The 12,536-nt window shown below is 35.2% G+C and overlaps 1 protein-coding gene across 2 annotated transcripts in view; it reads left to right on the forward strand.

Annotated features, from left to right (window-relative positions):
* COL4A2 (collagen type IV alpha 2 chain) overlaps positions 1–12,536 on the forward strand; it is a 276,248-nt gene that overhangs the window by 252,435 nt on the left and 11,277 nt on the right. For both annotated transcript variants that reach the window (XM_074299526.1, XM_074299527.1), the window contains exons 37-43: positions 656–763; positions 1,838–1,945; positions 3,542–3,613; positions 5,338–5,463; positions 8,186–8,302; positions 8,943–9,104; positions 11,637–11,735. In XM_074299526.1, the coding sequence (XP_074155627.1) occupies positions 656–763; positions 1,838–1,945; positions 3,542–3,613; positions 5,338–5,463; positions 8,186–8,302; positions 8,943–9,104; positions 11,637–11,735 (792 nt within the window). The remainder of the gene's footprint in view (positions 1–655; positions 764–1,837; positions 1,946–3,541; positions 3,614–5,337; positions 5,464–8,185; positions 8,303–8,942; positions 9,105–11,636; positions 11,736–12,536) is intronic.

Below are 12,536 nucleotides of genomic sequence, written 5' to 3' on the forward strand. Positions count from 1 at the left end.
TTCAGTTAAGGGGGGTTGATCATTCATTTTTAACTTTTAGTTTTAGAGAATGGCTTAGGACACTGAGAGATTGTGACTAGGGGCAGCTAGGTGGTGCAGTGGATAGAGCACCAGCCCTGAATTCAGGAGGACCCGAGTTCAAATTTGGTCTCAGAGACTTAAAACTTCCTAGCTGTGTGACCCTGGGCAAGGGACTTAACCCCAGCCTCAGGGAAGAAAAAAAAAGAGATTCCTTGGCCTAGGATCATTGCAGCATACTGCATCTCTCAAACAAATATATCCTTTATATATTTTTGGATAGGAACAATGTGAGAATCTGTTTTGCTTGACTATGCATATTTGTCAAAACGTCTTTGTTTTACTTTTGTTTCTTTTAAATTACTAAGTGAGGTAGGAAGGAGAGAAAATAAATAATTGTTCATTTAAAAATAAATCAGAGATTTGTAAGTTCTCAAACGATGTAGAGAGCCATTGTTCTACTTTTAAACTAGCCACTCACAAAAAAAAAAAAAAAAAAAAAAAAAAAAAAAAACATTTAAAAAACAGGTGTCAGAAAAATCAAAGTCTGCCTGTCTTCTATAAAGCTCCCCTCTCCTACTGACCCTCAGGTCACAAGAAATACAAAGATTTATTTAAAGAGAATCTCTTGTTGCAGGTGAAAAGGGATTCACTGGAGAAAAAGGCACACTAGGAGATCATGGTTTCACAGGACTGATGGGCATAAAAGGATCTCAAGGCCTTCCTGGACTAAAAGGACAGACAGGTAACCCCCCTGTTGATTAGTGGGAAATAATTCCCCTACCTCTGAACAAGTGGTCATTACATATCTATAATGACTATGGTTCCATAACAATATATGAAAACTCGGACCTACAAAAGATACTGATTCACATCCATAGTAGTGTTTTCAGTTCTTCCAAAGGTATCCCCCAAAAAAGTGATCAAATCCCTTCTTCCTGTATGCTATTAATGTTGTCTACAGGGAGCGTAAAGGAAATATGACTCTTAAAAAGAAAAAACAAAAAACAAGGTGACAAGGAAGAGCTTTAAAAATAGTAAAGACTTCTTTGTGGCCAAGTAACCATCTCCTATATCTAAATTAATAATGTGATTTTTGAATTGATTGCTTTTGCCAAAATTTAATTATGCTGTTATCTAAAGTAAATAAGAGGATAAATTAGATTGTTTTCCTTTTTCTTATTCATGTTTAAGAACTTTTGAACAAATAAGAATATAATGGACAGAGCTCTATTTGGGAGCTCTGGTGTCCATATCAAAGCTTTCTTGCATATTGAGCAGGGAAAAAGTTCAAGGTGTTTTCTCCTACAGAAGGTAGAAAAAAATAAGTTAATCTTGCTAAAATCAGAATTTAAAGTAAAGTTAATAACTCTGCTCCCATTACTACCATCACCACCCAATATTTCATTTGTTGTATAAAGGACTCCATCTTAATTTTGTCCATAACATTACCACTTCCATCAACCCCCCCCAAAAAAAAAAACCAGAACAAAAAATGACAGATTCTGAGCATGGACTAATACAAGACTTTTTAATTTGGGAAAGATTTCAGAACATTAATAAATTAAATTTAAATTCAAATTAAATGAGAAAAGAGTTTTTTACATCTTTATTTTCAATCCCTTTTCATTTAAATTTAGCATTTATTTTCAATTATCTAAAACCATTATTCTGAGAAAAAATCCTTAAGCTTTATTAGACTGTCAAAAGCATCCAGCACAAAAAAAAATATTTAAGAGTCTCTGGCCTAATGTAAGGGTTATTGTCCTATTACTTTTCTCTGTTTATACTTAGAATTAATGACTTATTTGTCCCACAGGTTTTCCAGGATTGACAGGACTCCCAGGACCCCAAGGAGATCCAGGTCGTGCTGGACCCCCTGGTGAAAAGGGAGATCAAGGATGGCCAGGGAGTCCAGGCTTATCAGGTAGTGTACACACACACACAGAGCACATTATTTAAAACCACTGTCAGAGAGGAATAATTTGATTTTCCTCTTTCCTTTTTCTGATCAGATTTACCAAAGGTTTATCTATTTTATTGGCTTTTTCATAAAACCAAATCTTGGTTTTATTTATTAATTCAATAGTTTTTTTACTTTCAATATTATTGATTTCTCCTTTTAATTTTAGTATTTCAAGTTTGATTTTTGGTTGGGGGTTTTTAATTTGGTCTTTTTCTAGCTTTTTAAGTTGCAAGCCCAATTCATTAATCTTCTCTTTCTCTATTTTGTTCAAATAAGCCTCTAAAGATATAAAATTTCCCCTTATTACTGCTTTAGCTGCATCCCATAGATTTTGGTATGATGTCTCATCGTTGTCATTATCTTGGGTGAAATTATTAATTGTTTCTATAATTTGCTGTTTCACCCAGTCATTCTTTAAGATGATATTATTCAGTTTCCAATTACTTTTTGGTCTATTTACCCATAACTTCTTATTGAATGTAGTTTTTATTGCACTGTGATGTTAGAGAGGAATAATCAAGGGAAACCAATAATCATCATTAGTTGGGGGGGAGGAGATTTTCCATTCTGCTCTCTTCTTAATTTAAAATTTTTTTTATTTGATATCTTTTATGTTTATATCATCTACCTTTCTGAATATACCGTCTCCCTCCCCTCCCTTTCCTCACTCCTCCCCCAAGCCATCCCTTGCAATACATAATAAAAAAGAAAGGGGATGGAGGAGGGGGCAGGGAAGAAGCATCATACCTAATCAACATATCAGCTGAATCTGGCAGTAATGCAATCTTCTTTATCCATAGACCTCTACAAGGTAAAGAGGTAGGTGCTTTCTGGTCTCTCTTAAGAAGCTACTCTCTTGGACTTCTGATAAATGAAATGTAGACCTGCCCAAATATCTATCACTTTGTTGCAAACAGTGACATCATGTGAACCATTTCCAATTTTCTGGATCAATTAAAATAACTCCATCAATAATTTACAATGCAGAATTTTCTTCCCAAATAAAAACAAAAGGAAATGCCAGGCATTGAAATAACCAGTTGCTGAACAGCAAAAGAAAAAGAGATAGAAGCTGAATGTTCCTGCTTGTTCATCTCCACTGACTTCCTATACCATGAAAAGAGTACATGACAAATCAGCTTTCATTCCTCATTGAGAAAAGAAATTGAAAATTTTAGATGAATTCAATTCTCAACCACCACAATCACTGAAAGAATTATACTTTTCCATTTCCCTAATTTGGAAATATTAAGTCCCAGAATACAAAAGGAGGACATCCTATCAGGCTATTTATTTTTGCATAGCATAACTTAGTGAGTCAAATACATTTTCAAATACATTATAAAAGGGTCATAATGAAGGTTTAGGAAAAACAGTAATTTTATACAACATGATAAATGACATGCTTGCTGTGTATTTTCAAGAAAAGTTAATGCATTGTATGATGAATGTGTATTGTTTTATGTGAGCTATTTCAGATCAAATATTCTTAAATGAATTCTATTCATTGGAAATGTAATTTATGGAAATGAAATAATTGTGGGTGAATTCCAATAGGTTTTCCCGGCATCAGAGGAATCAGTGGATTACATGGTTTACCAGGCACTAAAGGCTTCCCTGGATCTCCAGGTACTTTCCTACTACATTTGGCCATCTCATTGTACATATACCCAGTTAGTATATAAAGTTAGTCTGTGAATCATATTGAAGATTGCAATTACAAAAATTTTTGTGTATGGGTGTTTGACTGGATTGAAATATGTAGGGAAAGTTGTTGTCGTTACTTGAGTGGGTTAATGTTTATGGGTGCAAGTTGTGATGCTTTTTCTTAATCTGCAGAAACCAGGGCCTTTAGAGATCTTAAAACTAATCCTCCCATCTAGAGATTGTTTTAAATAAACCTTGGTATCAGCCTCAGAATTCTAAAGGCATTGAATGACTTGAGTAGCAAAGACCAGAGTTTCCCTGTGTTTTGAAGTGTTGGAAGAAAGAAAGAAAAAGAAATGTTATTTTAACAGTACTTTATGTTCATTTTGATGTTTTTGTACAGTGCAGCTATCAGGAAAAAAAAAAAATGGCTTCTTCCAGATTATCTGATTATATTTTTAAAGTAGCATGTAGTAGTAAACAGTTGGTGTTTAATCTATCCTCAGGCACATTTGGACATTCTGAAACAATAATTGTGACATTAAAGGATCTTTAAGAGCCAGATTCAAAAATACAACCGCTTTTCATAGTATACTTTAGCGATATTTTTTAAAGTATCAATGCATATTTATTTCTGAAAATGATGTAAAGCCCCATTGTTTCTAAAGGCAGATATAATAGAATAAAATTTGCATCATGTTAGTTCCCTCTGGGACACCACAATGCTGTTCTTTGTGTTGGATTTATTCCTAGAAAGGGAGTCATTTCTTATACCGTGGAATGCTGCCATCTACTATCATTCTCCTTGAGAAATTATTCTTGCTGAAATTTCTACATGATACAGTATTAGAAGAATGAGGAGATTCTTGGGGGAAAAACTTTCCTCATTTGGAAATTTAATTTCTTTTCTAATTGTCATTTCTTTCCTTTCAATTTGTTGGCTTATTTACTGAAACAAAATATGTGAGGCTGGGTACAAGAGCATATTTCTAAATAGCATTTCATTTACAGGTCACAAAGTCTGTGACAAGTGACATTAGACAGTCATAGTGTGACTCAAATTTGTATTGATAAGGTTTCAAATAAGATTTCCTTTTCTCTACCCATTATTAACAATAATAAATAATATTAACAATTTATTAATGATGATCTATGCTAATAAGGTTTCAAATAATATTTTAACAATAATTGATATTTATGCAGCAAAGTATCTTACATATATAAAATTGCATTTGATATCTTTACAACAATCCTTTGAATAAGCATAAGTGTTATTATTCCTGCTTTAAAGATGAGGAAACTGAAACTCAAAGAAACTAATGACTTGAATGTGTCACTTAAATACTAATTGAAGGGAGGTGGGATTCTACCTCATTTTCCTTGACTCCAGTTCCTGAATTCCTTCTATTATGTCATGCTACAAATGTACTGAGGCAAAGTTGGCAACCAACTATGGTCAAAAGACCATGAATTCTAGAGGTTTAGGAAGACCTAAACCTAGTCCTGACCTCTGCTAAGTTATTGTGTGATCTTGGACCAACATGCAAAATTAAAAGACTGAATGATTCATAATTTACTAACCCTACACATCACTATGTTCCTCTGCTTTTAATTGCATTGTACCTTGGTTTTATTTGGTTTAAGAAAATTAATATTTTATGTCTGTAATGCATCAACATCTGGTTTCTATTTTAACTCCACAACAGGTACAGATGGCTATGGGAATCCTGGCTTTCCTGGTCTTTTTGGTGACAAAGGAGAAAGAGGAGAGCCTAACACAATTCCTGGCCCCCTGGGAGCACCAGGACAGAAGGGAGAAAGGGGAACCATGGGTGAGATATTAAAGTTTCCCAAAGATATATTGTCCCTGATGATAAACTGCATTCAAGAAAAGAAGTCCATGTGCCTTTCTGTATAAATAGAAGGCTGAATAAATATTTAGGAGAACTGTGGGAAAGTACTAATTATTCATCTGCAGCAAACAATGATCCTAACACATCTTCTGAGTAAAGGCTGATTTAGGGTGAATTTAATATATGGATAAATGTCTGATTGGGAAAACTTAATAAGAGTCCTGGAAATTGAGTGAGAAAAGCTCATGTAAGTACCAATACTTATCTATAAACTTTTCTTGACCACTAACTAGATGCTTTGTGGGGAACTAAGTATGTTTACTCAAAGACAAGAGGCCAGATTACTATCTTCAAGTATTTGAAGGATTTCAGTACAAAAGAAAAGTTAGAATTATTTTACAGGGACCCAGACGGTAGCACTGGAATTTATGTTTAGAAGCTGCAAGAAGGCAGAATCTGCCTGAATCTTTTAAATAAAAAAGAGTAGTCCCCAAATGAAATGGACTACCTTAGATTTTAAGGCTTTCCCATCACTGACTATTTTTAAAATGCAGCAAGCTTATGCTTTTTTGGAGATGTTGTAAATACATGCTTCAGATATGGATTTAATGAGAAGATCCCTAATGGTTTTTCAACTCTAAGATTCTATGATTTTTAGAAATTTCCCAGTTTTCTAGCAGTAGATGTGAGTACTGGGCCTGGAATCAGGAAGATTCACATTCCTAAGTTCAAATATAGCCTCAGATGCTTACTAACTGTGTGACCCCTGACAAGTAACTTAACCTTGTTTGCCTTAATTCTATAAAATGAACTGGTGCCTTGTCAAGAAAATCCCAAAGGGGTTCCACAAAGGGTTGTACATGACTGAAAGACAACTAAACAATAACAAAAGATTATTAAAGTATTGTGAATCAGATTTCCACTAACGGCATACTTTTACACTGCATACTTCATTTCTGGCATTTTATCACTAACTTCAATGTCATACAATGTTTTTGATCTTTGACTAAGGGCTTGTTTGTTAGATTAAATTCACAGCATTGCCAATTTAGAGATAAAAGGGATTTCTAAGGCCCCTTAGTCCAACTCCAAATCCCCATTTTACAGATGAGGAAACTGAAGCCTAAGAACATTTAGTAACTTGCCCAACATCACACATTCTTAGATGTTGGCTCAGATTTCAGCCCAGATTCTCTGATTTCATGTTATCATGCTACATTCCTATTTAACATTCAGTTTCTTCTTACTACAAATATGTCAGATATTTCATTAATGCCTAGGCTCCTTTTGATAATTATTGCATAGGATTTTTAATGTAATCTATCCATTGTCCAGCTTATCTTATTTCCATAGTTATGAAGATCAGTGGGAGGATTCTTGAGAAAATGGCCTAGTTTTCCTGTTAATTCCAACCAAATGACTCATGATTGCTAAATACGCTTATTAAGAGAGCCTTAATAACTATAGTTAGTTAATTCTGTTTAAAAAAAAAAAAAAAAAGTCAGCCAGGAAGACAACCAACTAGCATTTATTAAGTACCAACCAGTCTAGAGATGTCATAAGATCCTCTTGTTTAAAAGTTTTCCATTATTTTCTGAAGTTTAAAATCTGGTTTAGTTTCTTTATAAGCTCTCTGAGGGCAGACTGTTCTTTTTTTTTTTTTTGTATTTGTATTCCAATTGCTTATCACAATGTCTACCGCATAATTTTAATTGACTTTGTCCCAAGAACTTATATAAAGTTCAATGGATGTCATTTTTCATCCAGTTACCCCGATGGCTATTTAGCATATTTGGGTTCAATAAATCTAACCACTTACTGTTTGTAACTAATACTATTGAAGAAGTATAGATATTTGTAATGTTTCTCCTATTATGTATTTATTTTTTCCTACTTTAAACATGGATGAACAGAAACATTTCCCTGGTACTTTATTTCAAAAGTCTTCTAATTCTGAATATCTTTTAATTTTGCTAGATAGAGAAGAATTCTGTCTCTTAATTCTTTTGATGTTATAAAGACAAAAGGGAAAAATATAGCAAACTGCTTTTCAAGGATTCAGAATTCACAGTTTCAATTATAGATTCTAATGTGCTGTGCCAGTGTTTTCTCTTCTCATCCCTTCACAATAGGAAAATTATCATGCATTCATTTTTCAGTGGTGTCTGTTCATAATTCCATTTGGGGCTTTTTTGGCAAAGATATTGGAATAATTTGCCATTTCCTTACCCATCTCATTTTACAGAGGAGGAAACAGAGGCAAACAGGATTAGGTGATGCAGGATTACACAGCTAGTATGTCTGGGGTCTAGATTTGAACTCATGAAGATGAGTCTTCCTGATTCCAATCCCAGGGCTCTACCCATTGTGGCACCTACTTGCCCAAAATAGAAAGGATAAACTAGAGCCACATTAGGAAATGGCCTTCAATGAGGAATTTGTACTTTATCCTATAAGTGATAGCGAGCCACTGAAGGTTTTTGAAGAGAAGAATGGCATTGTCAGGGCCAATAAATAGTAAGATTATATAATGGGTCTCAGTGAGAAGTAATAAATGCCTAGATTAGGTAATGAGAGTGTTAATGGAGAGAAGGAAGATATAGAGAAATAATATGTAGATAGAACTCATAGAACTTAATACAGATAATCTCATTTTTCCCCCTATTATGTTAGAAAAACATTCTATTTTTTTCCTCTTCAGGGGAACAAGGCCCATCTGGTAGCCCAGGACCTCAAGGACTTCCAGGATTCACTGCACCTTCCAATATCTCTGGGTTACCAGGTGACAAAGGATCCCCAGGTTTATTTGGACCACAAGGTAAGCGATGTATTATGTTTTTGTGCTTTAAGATCCTTAAGCAATTGTTAATAAACCTGATAAATATATAAAACTTTCATGTGTCTTTCATTTTCACATTGTCTTCTAACCATTGTCAAGAAAGTGTGGCTCAAAAAGCAAAAACACTTGACATTTCCTTCCTTCCTACCACACTTATCTTTGAGGACATGAAGAAGGACCTTGCACCAACCAAAAATACATTTAGAGTACAAAAGTCACTCCTTAAAAATGTTTTCAGAGTGTATTAACCTGCCAGCTATTGTGTTGGCAATATACCCTGATCTGCTTTGTTATAGTCAACTTTTGATTATTTACACCAGGAGCAGATAGTTTCCAAAATCATGAATTTTGAAACTGACTGTAGACAATGAATCTGCCTTCCTAATTATGATTTATTTAGACACATGTTAAAAATTAATCTGTATTTTCTGAGCACACATCAGTTATCCAGCAAGATGTGGAATGTGTTAGGTAACAAAAAGTAGTCAACTTATCAAAGATTTATCATTGACAAAGTTGTCTTTTGGCCTCTTATGACCGTAAGTAACTTTTGGGTCTCCCAAATCAACAGAGAATATCATTTGTATATTTCCTCATGTCTAAATGCTGATGTCTACAGGTTACCGAGGTCCCCCGGGAGCACCTGGACCAGCATCTTTCCCTGGAATCAAAGGAGAAGTAGGAAGTCCAGGATTTACAGGAGAAAGGGGACCCAAAGGATGGCCAGGAGATCCTGGACCCCAGGGCAGACCTGGAGTATATGGACTCCCAGGAGAAAAAGGTAATTTTCTACAAAATTAATAAATGTTTTATCTAGGTGACATATAAGATTTGGTCACAAATGGGAAAGGAGGGAAGAGCAGATAATGAGGGCAATTTAAACTGGAGTAATTATTATTTAACATTATGAGTATAAAGACATTAATTCAACTTAGCAAATAATTATTATACTTTGATTAAGGTCAAGGCAGTATTCTGTGTATTGAGGGTAGCAGATAGGAACCAGACTTTTACAATTTTATTGGCACTATGAACCACTGTTAAAGAACTTCCTCTCCCAATATAAGTGAGCATCTTCTCTGTAACGTGTACACTTTTTTTTTTAATGAAGCCCTAGGTAGAAGTATTGTTATTGTTGTTCAATCATTTTAGTCACGTTCAATTCTTTGTGACCCCATTTAGGGTTTTCTTGACAAAGATAATAGAGTGGTTTGCCATTTTCTTTTTTAGCTCATTTACAAATGAAGAAACTGAGGCAAAGAGGGTTAAATAACTTGGCCAAGCTCACAGTGTAAGTGTGTAAGTGTCTGAGGCTAGATTTGAACTCAGGAAGATGAGTCTTTCTGACTCTAGACTCAGCACTCTCTGCACTGTAGGACTAGCTATCCTGCCACCCTGCCTCTCTGAACACTCTCCAGTGACAAAAAGGAAACAGTTCTTGCTCTCAAAGAGCTTACATTCTCTCTGGAGAGCATTTCATGTATACTAATTTATGTGCACAGATAAGTAAAGGCCAGGTAAATAGAAAGGGACAAAACCCTGACAACTAAGGGAATTAGGAAAGGGTCCCCATCAGAGTGGATACCTGAAGTAAGCCTTGAAGGAAGATGAGAGCTCTAAGAAGGGAAATGAGAAGGCAATCCAAATATGAAAGAAGAGATTGTCTACAAAGAAGGAATGGTTGATTCAAGACACTGTTTGACTGGAGTGGAAGGTACATATAGAGGAGTAATATAAAATTAGTCTCAAAAGGTAGGAGGAAGCCAGATGGTGCAGAACTCTAAATGACAAGTTGAGAGGCTTGTATTTTATCTTAAAGTCAATAGAAAACCACAAAATTCTTTAGTTAAGCAGTAACAGTCAGCCCTATAACTTTATGACAGTTATTTTGGCAATAGTATCAAGAATGGATTGAAGAAGAGAGAGATACTAGAAGTAAAGAGATCAGCCTGAAGGCTATGACAATAGTCCACTGGAAAGATAATGAGGTCCTGTTGGAGGGTGATGACAATATGGCTGGAGAGAAGGGAAAAGATGTATGAAGTGTTGTGGAAATAAAATTGACAAGGTTTGGTAACTGATTGGATATAGGAGGTAAGGAAGAGAAAAGTCAAGGATTTCCCTGAGATTGCCAAAAAGGGACACTGAAAGAATATTGGTACTCTCAACAAGAAATAAGAAATATTTCTTGAAATGGCAGGTTTAAAGAAGAAGATGATGAAATCCATTTTGGACAGAAATTTGAGGTGCCTATCAGAAATCCATGTGAAATTTTCTATCAAGTTAATAATGATGCAGAACTGATGAGAGTGATTAGGTCTAACCACATAAATTTGAGAATTATCTTCACAGATGTGACTTAAATGCAAAAGAGCTAATGATCCCATTGAGAGAGGGAAAAAGGAAACAGGTAGCATAGCAGTATTGGGAGACACTTGTGATTGGGGCAAAGGAGACTAAGAAGAAGTAACCAGATAGATAAAGAGAAGCAGAGAAGAGAAAAATCATGAAAGCAAAGGAAACAAGGGCAATCAGGGAAGAGTAATCAATGTTATTAAAAGCTGAAAAAAGCTCAAGAAAGATGAACACTGACAAAAAGCTAATTCTGTTGCTAAATTGAATTTAGAATGAATAAGAAACCGTTGTGAACTTTGACAAAAGCAGTTTCAGTCAGATGGTGATTTTGAAAACAAAATTACCTATGTTTGAAAAGTGAATGGAAATTAAAGGATGACAAGAAATAAAGGAGATCTTTTTCAAAGATTGGCTTTATGCACTGGACCTCAAGTACTGACTACTTCCTCTTAAGCTGGGTTGGCCATGCTTAGTCTCTGGGGCTGGAGTCCTCACAGCTCACCTGCTGTACCACTGCCCTGAAGAGCAGAACTGAGATGCTGGGGTTAAAAACCTCCTCCTGGCTTGCCCAGATACCACTGCTCCCCTTTTACTCAAATGGCACAGACAATTCCTGAAGGATTCTAAGTTGTCTTAAGCTGGAAAATGTTTCACTCCATCTTTTTTGTGAGTTCTGTCGCTCCAGAATCCATTTAGAGACTCATTTTAATGTTGTTTCTGAGGAAAACTGGGGAGAGTGCAGGCAACTTCCTAGTTTTTCTCCACCATGTTGGCTCTGTTCCTCTGAAGAGTCTCAGAATTCTGGATCATGGAGAGATAATTGGTATGGTTGATAGTGAGATCAAAAACATAGCCATACCATAGGTCCCTGGTATGGGCAAACATAAGTTATGGGAGTTGAGAGTGATGTACTGAGAGATCAAACATACATAACATAAATGTCACATTTTTATTGAAGGACCCAAAGGACAACAAGGACTCATGGGATACCATGGGATACCAGGAAATATTGGTGACAGAGGCCCCAAGGGACCTAAAGGAGACAGAGGATTCCCTGGTAAGTATGTGTCTTCAGGGCTACAACCAATAACCTTTCTAGGATCACTGAAAGTGGCAGCTGAGGCCTAATTCTCTATGTGAGTTTACTCTCAGAACCATAAGAGAAAATTATTTCTCATTTCAATTCAACAAGATTTATTGAATGCTTATAGTGTGCTAGGCAATATGCTAGATAATGGGGATACAAAGACACAAAAAAAAAAAAGTCCCTTAGTTCAAAGAAGTAATATTCTTTTGAGGAAAGACAACAAATACTCTTATAAACATATGCAAAATATTTAGAGAACAAATACAATGTGAATTAGATGGTGAGTGGTACAGAGGGAGGCCTTCTAATAATGGAAGTTTGGAAACCAAGAATCTGCTGTTGGCCTTGCTACTCTGTCCACCAATGGGGTTAGCTATAAAAGGAAATGAATAATACCTAATTTTGAAATGGCCAAATATTAATACTGTAGAGGAGATCACATTTGTACTCCCTCTAGAGTCATATGTAGTTCATAGATACTTAATGAAGATTTGATTTAAAATAAAAGGAAACAGAGGTGAAAGTGTTGAAATTAATTGTTGTAGATAAAAGCATGCTATTATTACCTCTGGGAATCTGATTAACAACACAAGTGAGACTTGCTCAGCCATTGCTTAAGAAGCCATTTCCTTTTAACTGTGCATTTTTAAACATAATACATTTGGTACTTTGATGTGAAGTAATACTGTTTTCTCACTCTGTGAAGGAAAGTCCTGATGGTATTTGATAAAGGTTCACATTTTCTGTTTGCCAAGTTCTTGCTCAGATAAA

Source organism: Sminthopsis crassicaudata, chromosome 3 (genome assembly GCF_048593235.1).
Source record: "Sminthopsis crassicaudata isolate SCR6 chromosome 3, ASM4859323v1, whole genome shotgun sequence".
In the NCBI taxonomy this organism is placed as follows: Eukaryota; Metazoa; Chordata; class Mammalia; order Dasyuromorphia; family Dasyuridae; genus Sminthopsis; species Sminthopsis crassicaudata.